We start from the raw sequence: 15611 nt of genomic DNA, 5'->3' as shown, positions 1-15611 counted from the left end.
TATTGATATACCTGTAAGGAAAAAACATACTACATTGTTCATGAAATGAGGGGTTTCCTCCTAACACACTGCAACCCAATCATCTCAATTCCCTACAAAACCTCTCCTCCCAGTAATGATAATCTAAATCAGGCATGCCTAAAAGGTTATAGTCAGAAAGCAAGCACCAAGTATGAATTAAGGGTTGAAGATGATTTCTACACCATTTAGTAGAATTACAACAAAAAACAAAACCCCCCAAAAACCCAAAACACAAACAAAACCCCAACAACAACAACAAAAAAAACAGAATACGGAATCACGTATTAATGAAACATACAGTTGTCTTCAATGCAAGTTGAATATGCTCTGTGACTAGCAAAATGTCAAATGAAGGTCACCTTCAACAACAATTTTACAGACTTACAGCTTTGATATTCTAATATACTGTGCATGTAAGAAAAATGATCCATGAAAAAGAGATGGGTTGTATAAAACGTATCTTCAAATGCAAGCTGATTTGCAATACATCCTGTCCACCCCTACGGTGCAACGCAGGAAGAATCTATTCTTTGTGCTACCAGCTTAGATTACTAAAACCAGCACTGAAAGCAGCACTACACATGAAGGAATCAAGCTTATAAGGCAAGCCTGCAAAAACAAGTTCTCCCATTACATTGTTAGTACAGCTTTTAAGCAGGTGAATGCCAGCAAACTACTGGCAGCTCCTTCACTGCAGCCGCATTCCCGTCCTCCTCATTTCTCCTTCTCAAGTTGCAAAGGAGCGTTGCTTCTCTGCGCCACATCTGAAGAGTCCATCATCTGACCAGAGAAAACTGCTTCCAGTCGCTCGTCGATCTCCGTTGGTTCCCTGAACACACACCAGAGCAGGAGCCCAGTGCACAGGAGGCTGAGCGGCAGCACTTTCACCCACGGCCTCTCGTGGTCGCTCCCCATGGACTGGCTGACACTCCACACCCGCGGGCTGGCCTTGCTGGTGGAAAAGAGGATGGGCGCCCCGTCCTCCGGATCTGCGCCCGCCGCGCCCTCCGGGCCCCGCCGCCGCGCCAGACACATCCGGGTGCCGGGCAAGCGCAGGCGCCGCGCCCTGCAAAGACACGCGCGTCAGGGGCGGCGGGCGCAAGGCCGCCCCGCGCCCCACGGCCGCCGCTCACCGCCAGCGGCCCAGCGCCCAGCTCATTTTGCCGTGCCGCCCGCGCGTCTCCTCCCCGCGCACAGCGGAAGCGGAACTGCACCGCTCGGCGGTGCCGCGAGGGCGGGGGGGCGCCGCAGCGGTCCGGGGCTGGGGGACACTCACGGAGGGGTGGCAAAACGGCTGCGGACGGCGCTCCCGCCGCCCGCAGTGACGTTTCACTGCTGGCCGTGTTCCGTACCGCATGCAGAGAAGTGCCAGGTGTTCCCTAAACACAACTGCCTTCTTGTGACGGCTGGGGTTGCCGCAGAGCCTTCTGTCAGACCCCGAACAGCTTTCCTTTTATCCACCCGCTATCCAAAGATGACACCGGCCTCTGAACGGGGGTGGGGGAAGCGGTGCATTGTGCACTGCTCTGGCAGAAAACCTATTCGCATACAGACACGTAGTCTTAATATTAAACTTACTACATTTCATACAACATCTTACAGCATTGGTCTTGAACTGTTTTGTATTTACACCACCTGGTACCATGCTTGATCAAAGAAAGTAAAGCCAGGGCTGGAGGCACAGAACCTGTAAACCTCTGCCTAACAGCAGCTGTAGCAAAGAAGTTTTACAAATGCGCTCAGAAATTGGCCAACTGTTCTCAGCAATGGAAAGCCCTCGCTCCTTTCGCTTTAAGGCAGAAATTCAGAAAGCTGAGAATACCGGCAGAGGGTAAGTCATCTCAGTGGCATGATACACATTCAACTTGCTTGATGCGCCATACGCACTCACTGTTTACCACCCAGGTTTCTTCATACAGTGTCATTCCAAACTCCTGTATCGCCATGGAGGTGTGCATCATCCTTTGACCCGTTAAGAAGAGTTGTCATTGCAGTTGGCAGTTTGTGACTCACATGTTCAACACTGGTATTTTCAGCTGTAATATTCAGTTTAAGACATCAGTTATTTCTCCTTTTAAACATCAACATTTTTGTCACAGAATTCACTGAGTAGTTTGAAATAAGCCATCTACAGTAAGCTGTGAATTCTGCTTTTGATTATACAGTTCTAATTTACGTAATTAAATAATCTACCAAACAGGCAGAAATACTGTGCAAGTTACATAGTTAATAGTTTAAACATGCAGACAAAATGTTTTACAAAAATCCTAATATGATGAGTTTTCCCCAGAAAAGAAAGAACAGAGAAGAAAGTTTCTCAAAACAACAACAACAACCAAAAGACACATGTCACTAATTTTAAGCTAATTAGCTCAAAGGTCCATTGTTTTCTTGAGGTGCCAATTCTGAACATAGAAGGTGTAAATATACAGAGAAATTAAATCCTCCTTTGACAAATAGTCCATGTAACAATAGGTATGATAGATTGGAAGGAATGGGACAAAAAATACCAACCAACCAACACAACAAAACTAAACATCAACTTGACTGGAATTACTCCAGATAAGCTTTGCTTCCAAGACCAGTCTTTCCTTCCAAAAAATGCATGTGATATGGTACTTACCTAACAGACATTGAAACGGAAAAAAAAAAAAAAAAAGGTGACTAAAAAGGGATAAAAGCAATTCAAACAGATACAAAGAACATTTCAAGTGTTCTTGAAGAAGTCAGGCCTTGTGGTTGACTATGCGGAAAGTAGAGTTACTTAGAAGCTGCTTATGTGCTATGAATGCTGTAACATGGACTTCCTTTTTCTTTAGTACTGGAGACAAACTTCAATTACAACAGCAGTGAAAATGTTCCCATAAAGCTAACATTTCATGTCATCAACAGATTTTTCTGGGGTGCAAAGTAAGTCCTCTTCCACAGGAACCAAGACCTAAATAGTTATTAAATGTTTTGTCTACTGAATCTTACCTCCATATGTAACAGATTATGTAATTATTGCTGTATCCAAAAACATCATTTATGTATCCACATTCTGAATAATGAAAAAGAACAATACCAAAAAACTCACCAAAATTTCCTTTGTATGCAATACCATGCTGACTTAATAAATCTTTCAGGGTTTTTATTTCTTTAGAAAGTTGCTTGTATTCCTAAGAAACAAAATACATTTTAAATGGCTCTCCCACTCTCCAAATGTATACATAAAATGGGAATTTGTAAAAAATAATGGGTCTGTTAACAGGTGTTACTTAAAAGATCATAAAAATAAACTGCTTATTCCAAGAACAAGATACAAAATTGTTATTATTTCTGTGTTGCCAAAACAGGAGCCAGCTTTTTCCAGCCCTGAGAGTAAAATTTAGGAGTGCTCTCTGTGACTATTTTGGATCTACTCTCTAACTAGCATTTTATTATAGCACAAAATTGCATTCATAAGTTTGCTACAGGAACAGCCTTATTTTATATCATCATGCTAAGGAAATTCACCACCTCCCCAACTCCTGACCTAGTAACTTCATGTTCTCACTTTCAGAAGTTTCTCTTAACTTAGAGAGGATATTGATTCTGTTGCAGAAAGACTGTTCACACACCTGAAAGTAATTCAGAAATGGACACAGCATAGATCATTCTGCTTTTTGCTTCTGCCAGTGCATTCTGATGCAAGTCTGGGTAATTATCCAGAGAGAAATGTCAACGTTCCCAAGGCTGGTTACACATTTATTTTCACTAGTAATTCTCTCTTATTTCCAGACTGTTATTCCCCACAAAAAGTACTTGCAAGTGTTCATAACCAGAGCACCTACACCAATTCCTACATACCCACACTCTGTCTTCTCATTGGGCATTCAGTTGTGCTGGTTTGTTCTTTACTTAAGAGCTAGAATAAAGATATCAAATCACTCTGTATGCAGCCAGTTAAAATCAGAAAAGTAAATCCCATTAATGCATTTCAGCTGAATCCAAAGGTATTTAGGCAACACTGTCAGTGATGCTGTTACCCAGTAAAAAGGTGGCAACTTAATTCCACATTGTAAAGATTATACTCTGTACCTTACTGCACTTCTCCACTGTTTCAAATTCAAAACTTATTTTCTTAATCTGTTTCTCAACTTCCTTTTCTTCTGTTGCTTTTAGAAGGCCTGCTTCCTCAAAAATCTCTTTCAGTATTTTTCTGTAACCCTAGAAAAAAGTTTCACAAAAACAATAGATCAATCCACTCCACTCTCATCTCTGCTTGTAACTTGCACTAGCCACTCCAACTCCTCAAGCTTCACTACAGAAAATATTATTATTACCAGTTGATACACCAGTTACAGAGCACAAAAATGACTATTTGCCAACTGCAGAACAAATGCATCCAGTCCAAAAGGAGAAACTTAGCAAATGCCAAGGTTGGCTATTTGACAGAAATGGTTTTTTACCAAATAGAGTTGGAAGACATTAACAAACCTGGTCAGTTATTAGTTCATCATACAGAAGCTGCTCTGCTTCATCCCACTTCTTTTGTAGTGCTTCAGTCAGAGTAGGATAAACTGAAAAATGGAAGTCAAACCATGTAAAAATCAACAGCTCTGTCCTGCATTAGTTAAATGCTCCTCTAGTAGCATGCAAGAGTACTTGTTTTAAGAACTCAATGTTTCTATACAGTACACAGCTTCTACTGCTTTCAAGAGTTGGGGTTAAACATAAACTGCTTCACATATTTAAAGTTCCTGGAGAGTGCCACCAACCAAATTTTTTTCTCATATTTCCAGCTAGAAGGCCTCCTATTTCTTTGTTGAATGTAATTCTAACTAGGCTGTGCCTTTTTGTAATGTAAATAAATGAGGAGACACCCACAGGGATGATTCCTGCAGCCAGTACAGGAAAAAAAAAAAAAACAAACCAACCCAAAACCCATCTCTCACTGGGTCTATGCTAGCAATGCCATTTTATCTGAGAAATACCTGTATGTTTATAATGATTATAATTTAAAATACACTTCATATGTTACATTCAATACTAATTTATATCAACCTAGAGACTCAAAGAAACTAAAAATTTACACTCTGAGGTTGGTGCAATATGCCAGCTGCTCCATACACAAATGGTTTCCAAAGTCTTACCTAAAAGAGAATGGGGGTGGCACACAAGAGGAGTCTCGAATGTCAGAGAGTAAACACAAGTACTTGGCTCAGACACATAAGCCAATTTATTGCTCCTTCCACAAACAAGATGAACCTAAACATCAGTAAAAACAAAGATGAGCAAAACACCTCCACGAGAAACAGGACCAGCATAAATAATCAATTTGCTGTCTTCCAATGCTAGCAGATGCATTTCTGTACACACTGTCATGTCAAAGGTTGCAGTGCTGTCAGGCACAGAAAAAGAATAGCAGCAAGCACATCCTCAAATTGCTTTATCAAATGTGAAAATTGCTTCTTCTAGTGGGAAATGATCCCCCCACCTATCATTGTTCCTTGGACTCCAGCAACATACTTCCAGCAAGAACGAGAGTAAAAACAAGGGTAAATAGGATACTCCTTAGAAACTTACCTAACATAAGCATAATTCACATAGCAAATCTTAGTTCTAACCAATGTGCTAAATAAAGAGAACAATATAGAACTAGCCTACAGAAATTTGTTTTCATCTTGAAACTTGCAGCACCAGTATTTTCTGTCTGTTCAAAACTAAGTATCAGTGAAAGATTTGAATCCCAGTATCAAAGGTCATACAAGAATACTAACTCTTTCTGCAGGCCTACGGAAGATAAAGACGTTAACAAGGCACCTCCATTACAGTACAAATATTTTCGCCTTTGCCATATTTTGTTCCTTATCTCATCTTCAGATCAATTATTATTACAACTAAATAACCCTCTCTCTTTAAGTATTGTATTCTCACCCATCATTTTAACAGCCTACATGAAAAGCAGCCTGTTATGAGCTATACTTAAACTCCTCTTCATAACAGCAATCTACATCACCATGGAATGTGAGTTTTAATTCATTGTATCTGCAAAACTGTGTAACACACAGAAATGAGAGGTGGAAAAATAAAAACATCAATGAATAAAAGGATAAAGGACACACACAAATGATGTGCCATGCATTGGGCAAGTCTCAGACACCACTCCTTACTGTTGTAGCTGAATTGTTACTGGGCACAGAGACTGTTTGAATGTGAAATATTTTAGCAACTCCACAAAATTAAAATTTTTACTTTTTCTTTAAAATGTATTTACACCAGAATCTGTTTCTCTTGACTTTGTTCCTTTGCCACTCCCATGTATCTGATTCCTTCCTTAACCCTTTAATGCCTTCTCCTGTTGTTTTTAAACCTTACCTACCTTCTCAGCATGCTGTTAATTGCCTAATGCTTTTTCCTCCTTTTTCCTGAATGTCCTTAGGCTGGCATGCTGAATTCAACAAATACCTTTTACTTTATTTTTCCTTACACAAATTACAAAGCACTGTATATTTCTACAGTGGTGATACCAGGGTATTCCACTCTATCAAGGAAAAAAGAGTTAAAAGTAGCCGGTGAGAATACATAAATTTCTTCAAAATTTTATCCTGATTTTAGCTTCCCTCCTCCATCCATTCACCTAGCTCCTACAGGAATTAATCTTTACATTTTATGTTACATCTTAAATGATGACTGCTTCAAGGTAGGAATGTTTCAGTCTGCAGAGTGTCATGAGTGTGTGTAGAGAACCATACTGTCAGAATTAGCATAGTCTAGATTATTATACCTTTGTCTGTCTGCTCTTAGTTTCACATGAGTCTCCTTCCCTCATCCACATTCCAATAAATGTGTTGTTGTCAATTTCCCATTCATGCCAGATTCTGAAAAAACACAACATTCTTTTACTTCAAGTTACTGGACTGAAAAAAAGTGAACACTCAGCAAAAAAAAAAAAACAACAACCAACAAACCAAGAATACCCTACTCCATGGTGAACTTAACTGTACATACTTAATTTTTGTTGTCTTAGTATTTCCGTATCTTAACAGCCAAGACCTTGCAAACAGTATAAACAGTGTAGTTTGCTATCCAGGCTGCTACACAGGGGACATCAACATTATTTTGAGAGCAGCTTTGGATCAGCTTTCAGTTTGCAAAACCATCTGCACTTACAAACCCATATTTAAATCCAATGGGTTGATACAACTATAGATCAACCCCACAACAAATTCGATTATGCTAAGTACTCTGAGCAACTCATTGTTTCAGGGGTTTTAGTGCTGGTAAAAGCACCTAAAAAAAACTAGTCTCAACTTCTGCTAGTCCTAAAGCAAATGGTACGCTCAGCACAGTTTTCCCCTCATACTATGCACGCTGGGGGGGGGAGAGGAAAAAAAAAAAACAAAAGAGATAATTATAAAAAAAATTCAGATAGGCAATAATTTTAAAGCAGTGCTATGGTTTTTAATAATAATCATTAATATTTATTAATATTAATATTTAATAAAGAATTAAATTTATTTTAGGACTTATGATTTGTGTACTTTGGGGTCTTTGAATACTTTGGAATACTTTTTTGGGTCTACAGTGAGTCTTTTGTTATCTTTTATTAAATATGTTTAACAGAACCACTAGGCATAAAGCACTCATTTCATTTTTTAAGGTTATATTAAACTCAAAAATTGTTAAGAGACATTAAATCTTTGTTAATATAAGCTGTAGTTATACATTACTGAATTTAACATATCACTCACATTAACATAATTTAACATATCACTCATAAACATAATTTAACATATCACTCACATTAACATATCACTTGTGCAGTTGTCACTGGTTATTAATCAGCCTCCAGCTACAGCAGGAGGTTAGCATTTACCAAGAGAAAAACCTGGATTTTTCAAGACAAGGTATTTTTATGCATAAGGCCTTGGGAACTACAATGACCTAAGCTGATCAATAAGAGAATCTCAATTTGAAAACATTTTTAACAATCTATAAAATGGTCTGCTAACAACATAGGTAAAACTTAACAGTATAAAAGCCTCACCCTAAAATTCCACTATAGGCATTCCATCGAAAAGTCTGCTCATGCTGAGTGACATTATGGAAAGGACAAAACTCATACTTGTACCTTAGAAGGGGGAGTTAAAAAAAAAAAAAAAAAAAAAAAAAAAGAAAAAAAAAGAACTGTTTCAGTGTGAAATAAGCAACTACTTCATTCGTAATAAAGAATTCAATATCCAAATCCATTACTCACGTTGATTCCACAAAACTGAAACACTTGCCAGCAAGCCTGAAGAGATGTGCAGGGCCTAAAAACACCATAAAATGACATCAAGGAAGAATAATGTTTTAGTTAAATTTAGGCAAGTTACTGTGATGACAGAACTGCAAGAAGAATGTGACAAAGTTTTTTGCTGTACATAAGAAAATTTGTATCTTCCATACTGATCACGCTAAGCTCCCACCAGTGCTATACTGGTTTGCATAATGATCTTAACATACTTAAGCCTCTTTCTATGAGAGAAATAAGAAACCTGTATACAAACAAATATCTGGGGGGCCAGATCCATAAAAGGAATTATCAGATCTTGCCAAAATCTAACACTGAAATCACTAGAACTCTTGCTTAGCAGCTGTCTGTCCCCAAAAGTCATCCAAACTCCTCGAGTTTATACTAGGAAAGCCCATTTGCTCAGAATGTCTGCAGTACTTCATACTTAAGTTTTATTGAGACCCTTTGAACAAGATACTCCTTTCCAGTTTGTCTTCACAGTCTTAATCAGTTAGCATTCAACAAGATAAACTTTTTACTGTCAGACAGGCCAGCAGTTACAACTCTAGTCTTACAGAATTGACCATTCCAGCCTTGCTGTCAAAAGGAATTCAAGACAGGTAACTCGTCACTCAAAAAATGGCCAAAAGTTCTTAACTGTGTGCTACAGTGTCCCCAGGCTTTGTGTGTGAAACTGAGCCTCTGCGACCTGTTCCAACACTACTCTTAGGCTTTTTTTTTAAAACAGTGGTTGAGTATGAAGAACTCTCAGATGATGGGATGGCTTCTGTATGACAATGCCAAGGATGGCAGGGATTGTTTTGAGAGGGAAAAAAAGTTTTAGTAAAGATCAGAAGCATCTGTGACTGGCTAAAAGAACCACAGAATAAAACACATAGATAGGACTGGTATGTAGAAAAGCAGTCCGAATAGCACTGGGCCATTGAGAACCAAAGGGATTAATCTAGGTTTTAACCCTTCAGAAGCACAATAAAATGTGTTTGCTCATGTTTATCTTCCATGACACTCATAAACATGACAAGTAAAAGTAGTCTTTGTCTCCATAAAGTCAAGGTAGACTGCTTCGGGAATGGCTGTCGCTACATGACGCAAACTATACAGAAAAAGGTAACGCTTGCATATACCTGATACTGCAGACGGGGACGTCTTTGGCTGCAGCCTGTTTGTCTGAGGCAAGAACGGGTTATTCAGCCTTTCAAAAGAAGGGAAGTGAAACGTTTGAGACCGAGTGACGCCCCTGGGCACCCGTACCTCCCTCTGTCCGAGTGCCGCAACACCCGCACCCCGCGGGGCTCCCGCAGGAGCGCCCCGACCCCTTCCCGCAGGAAGGAACGGGCTGAGGCGGACGATGACCCCGAGCGCGCCAGGTCCGGGTGGGTCGCGGCCACGGCGAGCGGGCAGCCACGTACCCGAACGTGTTCGGTTCCTCCACGACCTTCATCTTCCCCGCCAAAGAGAAGGGCCCTGCTGAGCAGAGAGCGGTTGGCTGCACAGTAACACACTCCCCCCCTCCCCTCCCCGCTCCCACCCCGCGCTCACCCAGCGCCGCGCCCAGCGCCACCAGCAGCAGCCGGGCCGCCGCCATCGCCCCTTCCGCTGGAAACGGAAGGGCGCGGAGGTCGGCCGCTCCGCCCAGCCGCGGAGCCATGGAGCGCGGAGCCGTGGAGCTGGGCCGAGGGGCTGCCTCTCGGCGTGGTAGACGGCGCGGCGCTGGCAGCCTCGAAGCCTTCGCGGCGGAAGCGGAGGCTGCGCTGAGAGGTGCGGGAGCGGGCCGGGGCCTGTGGGCCGAGCGGCCGCGGGGCCTGCCCTGAAGCCTGCTCAGGCCGGGCCGCGTGGCGTGGCCGCTGAGAACTAACGCGCTGCTGCTGTTTTCAGCTTGCCTGGAGGGCGGGGGGGGCGGCCCAGAGGCGAAGCTCCCGTGCCCTCTTGCCATGTGGGAGCTCGGGCACTGCGACCCAAAGAAATGCACCGGGAGGAAACTAGCGCGGAATGGGCTGCTCCGAACCCTGCGCCTCAGCCAGAGATTCCCGGGCGTCGTCCTCAGCCCTCTGGCTACCGAGCCCGTCTCTCCGGCTGACAGGTGGGTGCCGGTGAGGCCTGGGTGACCTCGCTGCCCGTTTGCGAGGCCCGCGCAGGCACACGTGGCTCAGAACTGTGCCACAGGATAAATTTGACCTTCCCGTTGCGTTACATTGATGCATAAACATGAGAAATAGGGGCACTTTATTAAATCAGGTTAACGTTTTTACACAACTGGTATCAGGTGAAAAAAGCATCTGTACATCCCGGTGAGAAATCAAAGCATGTGGTTTGTGGGTTAATTTGTGCAAAATCACAGGCCTGTAGCTACTGGATCTTTTACGATTTCATATCCAGGGTCTTCAGGTAGGCAATGCAGTGTGTTAGCTGGAAAATTTATTTGGGGGAAATGCTGAGAACTTTCTTCAAATATGCCTGCAGCATTTTTATAACCAAGTATTTACTTGGAGAAAAGCCAAGGCTTCTGACGCTGGCAGCAAACTTAAATCTGAATTTTGGTGTACTTCTAAGAGTTGGAACATTACCATTAATCACACTCTCCTGTCGTGTTTTTAAACCCAGAACTTTTCACTTTCAGTATGAAATGTATGGATAAACCTTTTTTACCACATGCATCTTCAAAGGAAAAGCAGGTCATTATTCTCTCTCACTGCATCTGTATTTTAGATCATTGTAAACTATATACCTTGTGATTGACAAAAGGGGGGTATGCAGATTTGTCAGTGTAAAGTGGCAACTGTAATTCTCCCATTCAGTTATCAATACTGTAATGGTGATTTTTCAAATACAGCAGTGTTTGGTTTTGCAGGCATGTCGTTGCCCGGAGCGGAATTGCAGTCATAGATTGCTCATGGGCCAAATTAGAAGAAACTCCCTTTAAGAGAATGAGAGGAAGTCACCTACGGCTGCTGCCTTACTTGGTGGCTGCAAACCCTGTGAACTATGGTCGGCCGTGCAAACTGTCCTGCGTGGAAGCTTTCGCTGCAGCCTTTTGCATTGTCGGTAGGTTGTAATGCATCCGATGTGAAATATGTTACCAGCAATTCTTATATCCTTAATAAATAAGAAGAGATAACCTGCAATAGAATAAACTGTAATGCTGTCCCACTGGTCATTGTTTACGTTGAGTCTGGAATCAGATTGTCTAGCTTTCTTCCAAGTACTTGTATCTGGCAGTATTGAGGTATCTGTGGGGAGTTCGTGTCAGCCATGAAACTGGACACATAACCTGATAATCCTGGTTTTGTCAGGATGGCACTTCATTTAAGAAAAACCTAAAAACTCTTTAAAAAGCCAGAGAAGACAGAGCATGAATCCTTTGGCACCTCTGTCTTAATGACAGGAAGCAACTGGCTCCTAATAGGCTGGGTTCTGATTAAGAACAAAATTAACTGGTCCCTCTTGTGATGTTCTGCAGAGTCATCACAGCTTTCCTGACAGGACTTATCTTCTGAAAATACTGTATTCACAACTGCTGTCTTACTGAAGGACTGCGGGAGCTAGAGCTTGAATCAGTCATGTGGTGATACGTTGGTGTGTGCTGACCTTAGTAAGCTGAACGAAATCTCACACTGAAAAAGCAAACTGATTGTTTATTTTCTGTTTTAGGATTCCCAGACCTAGCCACCATTCTTCTAAGGAAATTTAAGTGGGGTCAGGCATTTACTGACTTGAACAAAAATCTCTTGGAAAGATATGCAGCCTGTCAGTGCCAGGAGGAAGTGCTCAGAGTTGAAAAGGAGTTTTTAGCCAGTGTCCAAGAAACAAAAGAGGAAGAAATAGGTAAGAAAAACCAGACACATAACACACCCTCTTTTCCTAACTAGTTTTCTTGCAATTTTTTTCCTTTAATCTCATGCAAATATTGTCAAGATCAGAGCTTTGCTGAGATGTGTTGGTTATTCTCTCCTTATGCTGAGTGCTCTCTCTGTTCTTTCTATAAGCAAGTTTGCTTTTTTTTTGTTGTTGTTTTTTTTCCCCACCAGCTCAAAAAGATGAAAATGACCAAATCAACTGAGTGCATATGGAGCTTATCCCCCAGGGAGCTGTGGAGCAGCCACCGTGATCAAATTAGGGATGTTAGAGAACTAAGGAGTAAAAAGAAAATGTGATGCTTCCTCATCTTATCCAATGTTAAAAGGTGTTAAAAACAGAGTATGACTAAAAAGAGTAGTAATTCAGGAGGACTGTAAGAGAAATACAGGCATACAGTCCAACAGCCAGTTACTTAAACATAAACCTAAGACAGACTTTGAAAATATGTATGTATACAGTCCCTAATCAATATATTTAAAATCAGACCTATAAAATAATGAAAATAGCCAATAAGAGATAATAATGAAAATAAATAGAGTAGTTTATTCCCAAATTCTTCCAGTAACTTACCTGTATCCCAGTATTTCAGATTATATTCACAGGTGAGTGCTTGGTCTCAGTCTAGATAGGACAAAAAAAGCCAATCAAAATGATGAAGAACAACATGAAGAGAGATGCTCCTAATTAATGTTTTCCTTTCACAGTGGTTAAGTGCCATAAAAACTGGCTAGTGGATCACACTGTAAGGAGATGGTAGACAGCTTTTAGTTCCTCTGAACTTTGATCTCTTTGCCATAAGGTGCTAGGCTGGATGAAATTGTTACCTTGTTTGGTGGAACCCTAACTACTGTTACATCAAAGTAAAGACAGTTCTTAAGGGACAGAATTACTATACCAAATAAAACACACTTCCACCCACAATCCTATGCATTTACCAGGTGGACAGTGGTATCAAAGCTACTGTGCTTTGTTTCACTTTTCTGAGGTGCCAGTCCTCCCCAGCTTTCTAAACCAAAGTAAATCTAGACCTGCCCTTGCTCAGCAAGAGGTAAACCTGCATAGCTATACTTCAGTTCTCAGTAGATGTGAACTAACCAGTTTGGAACTAATGGTTTGGAACTAAACCATTGTGAGAACATCTGTGTTTTCTTACCAAAACCCTTACAAATCTGTGTGCAGCCTGATCACCCCCCTACAGAGCTACCAAATTCCGGGTGGGTGGGGCCTACAAAGGGCATGGAAGAGTGAAAAGACTAGAAGGGGGGGGAACAACACGGGATAGGACTTGGTAGCTGTTTCTCACCTTCCCTGGTTGCTGACTGAACAGTGGTAAACTTACCAGAAAGCTGAAACAGACTTCTTATGCCTTCCCCTCCCTGCCAGTAATTTCTTAAAATGAAAATGAGGAAATGGGCGCAGACCCTTAACATTTGCCACCTTCATCCATGCATGCTTTTTTTTCCCCTTCTTTTCACAGATCCATTTGATGTTGACTCGGGGAAAGAATTTTGTAATCCCAACAGACCGCTCAATTCCTCAGGGTAATGACATTTAAATACCATTTTTCTTATTTTAAGTTGCTTTGCTTTTATAATCCTGAAAAATGTTTCCAGACTAGCACAAAGCAATGAAGAATCTGAGGACAGTACGAGCACTCCAGATGATGCCACTGAAAGCAGTGATGACAGCAGCCCAGATGATCATGGTACAGTAGACTTGCTGCAATAACCACCAGTAAACCAACTGCTTGAAAAGTAAAAAGAAGTCATCATCAAACCAACCCCACCAGAAGCCCAACAAAGAAACAAAAAAACCCCCAATAATCCTAAGAGTTGTAACATCTTTTATAAAGACATTTCCTTGTGAACAGTTAACAGTGTGGCCTGTTCACCTGTAACCTGGTGCTTAGCAAATGCCTTCCTTCAGCCTTCTCTGGCTATACATGGGTTTATAGGTCCATGTGTGCACATAAAGGCTTTAGGTTATTTAAGTTGTAGCTAATTGTGCAGGGAATTCAGAACTGTGCCACAAAATTTCAGGTAACAGGTTCAGCAACGCTCTCTGCCTGCATTCTCATTAGTTGGAAGTGACACTGCCAAGTCAGAAGTACATGCTGAAATGTATTTCTGAAATGCATGCAGAATTACATGCTCCTTAAAGCTGCGAGTCAGATTCTCATCAGGGCTAGTATCTTGGTTCACTTTTCCATATACCTGCCAGTGTGCAGGCAAAAGTACAGCTATTAGCAATTGAAATTTTGTGGTACAGTTCCGAATATAAAGTGCCAAAACACTGTATGTTGTTTACGGCTTCTCTGTACATTAAAATGGAATGCTCTTGAGTTGCCAGCACCCTACTGGAGTTTATTTAAACCTAAACTTCAGCAACTTTTGAGTAGAATTGGTAATACTGAGGACAGTTTATAGTGTTACCTTCACATATACAAGCTCTCCAAGTCACAGCAAGATTTTCATCTCTCACCCCTCTTCTGCTAGAGAGATTCAATTCTAAGCCTACTTGAGACAGAATTAGGAGAACAGCAACAGTTTTAGTGGTACAAATATTCCATTTGCCTTAAAAAAAAAAAAAAGCCTAAGTAAATTAATTTAATGGTCAAACTTTTCCTTCAGCTGTGGCCAGTTATTCACTTTCCCACCCCAAGCATATGAAGTCTCTCCTGACTCAGCTGTTGAAATAAGGATTTCTGTATTGTGACAAGGAAATAATCCTACACAGTTTTCCAAGGACTAAGAATAACATGAGGGTATTACCTGCTGTGATCTAGGAAAAGCTTCCATGTCATAAAGCTATCACGTAATCAAATGCAGACAAAGCGGAATTGAGCTATAGACCTGAGAACAGACCTGAATCACACTCAGAATGATTTGAGTCTCCAGCAGCAGCCTTTTTTTAACAAAAAACAAACCAACAAAACAAACCAGTGAAGAAGCTACAACTCAGAACAAAACTTTTCACACTTCACGTTTTGCAGAATTATTTTGACTAAAAAAATGCAATTAAAAAGCAGTGAAAGTTTAATGGAGGGCACATCAGATTGACATACATGAAAATAACTTACATAATTTAACTTTTCCTTTACAGAAGGGAACTTTAATTGCATTATGCATGTCCTTTTCCTAAAAGCTCTATACATTGACATATGGAAGAAGGCACAGAAGTATTCCTGATAAACAAGTACCATTTAAAATGCCCGGTTGCTGTAGGTCCCCTTGCATTCCTTGGACATTCTTTCTGTTACTGTTCATATCAGTCTAATGCTTGTGTTATTTTATGTTAATGTGATCACACCAGCATGTTGATCTCATTATGCACAGTAAGCAACTGGTCTCTAGCTAATCAGAATTCTGCATTCAAAGTTAGCACTGAGGGCCCAAAGAGGGGCTGCATTCATTTTGGGGTTGGAGGCAGGAAAAACAAATGAGGGCAGCATCTAAGCAAAATGTAAGCGCAGCAT

General features: G+C 41.2%; 2 protein-coding genes across 7 annotated transcripts; one reads left to right on the top strand and one right to left on the bottom strand.

The window, feature by feature from the left end:
• Window positions 1-286: 286 nt before the first annotated feature.
• On the bottom strand, window positions 287-9901 carry GNPTG (N-acetylglucosamine-1-phosphate transferase subunit gamma). 6 transcript variants are annotated; one of them, XM_057419613.1, is made up of 12 exons: window positions 9821-9900; window positions 9691-9748; window positions 9406-9473; window positions 8243-8297; window positions 8033-8116; window positions 6770-6863; window positions 5136-5250; window positions 4480-4562; window positions 4081-4209; window positions 3098-3179; window positions 1939-2057; window positions 287-1087 (listed from the first exon to the last, which is right to left on the bottom strand). In XM_057419613.1, the coding sequence occupies exons 1-12, from the start codon at window positions 9864-9866 to the stop codon at window positions 749-751; spliced, it is 1272 nt and encodes a 423-aa protein (XP_057275596.1). In that variant the 5' UTR covers window positions 9867-9900; the 3' UTR covers window positions 287-748. The 6 variants fall into 6 exon arrangements, with proteins under 6 accessions (XP_057275596.1, XP_057275604.1, XP_057275624.1 ...); XM_057419621.1 differs by having other exon boundaries at window positions 9691-9745; window positions 9821-9882; XM_057419641.1 differs by lacking the exon at window positions 4081-4209 and having other exon boundaries at window positions 9821-9901.
• Window positions 9902-9927: 26 nt separating this feature from the next.
• TSR3 (TSR3 ribosome maturation factor) lies at window positions 9928-13922 on the top strand. Its single transcript, XM_057419541.1, has 6 exons — window positions 9928-10039; window positions 10157-10361; window positions 11130-11323; window positions 11930-12103; window positions 13614-13677; window positions 13750-13922. The coding sequence occupies exons 1-6, from the start codon at window positions 9928-9930 to the stop codon at window positions 13862-13864; spliced, it is 864 nt and encodes a 287-aa protein (XP_057275524.1). The 3' UTR covers window positions 13865-13922.
• The last annotated feature ends 1689 nt before the right edge of the window (window positions 13923-15611 follow it).

Source organism: Pezoporus wallicus, unplaced genomic scaffold, assembly GCF_028554395.1.
Source record: "Pezoporus wallicus isolate ANWC-B61680 ecotype Strahan unplaced genomic scaffold, APGP_CSIRO_Pwel_v1 contig_8793, whole genome shotgun sequence".
NCBI lineage: Eukaryota > Metazoa > Chordata > Aves > Psittaciformes > Psittacidae > Pezoporus > Pezoporus wallicus.
Note: the sequence above shows the minus strand (reverse complement) of the source record. Positions and strands in the feature narration are given on the sequence as shown.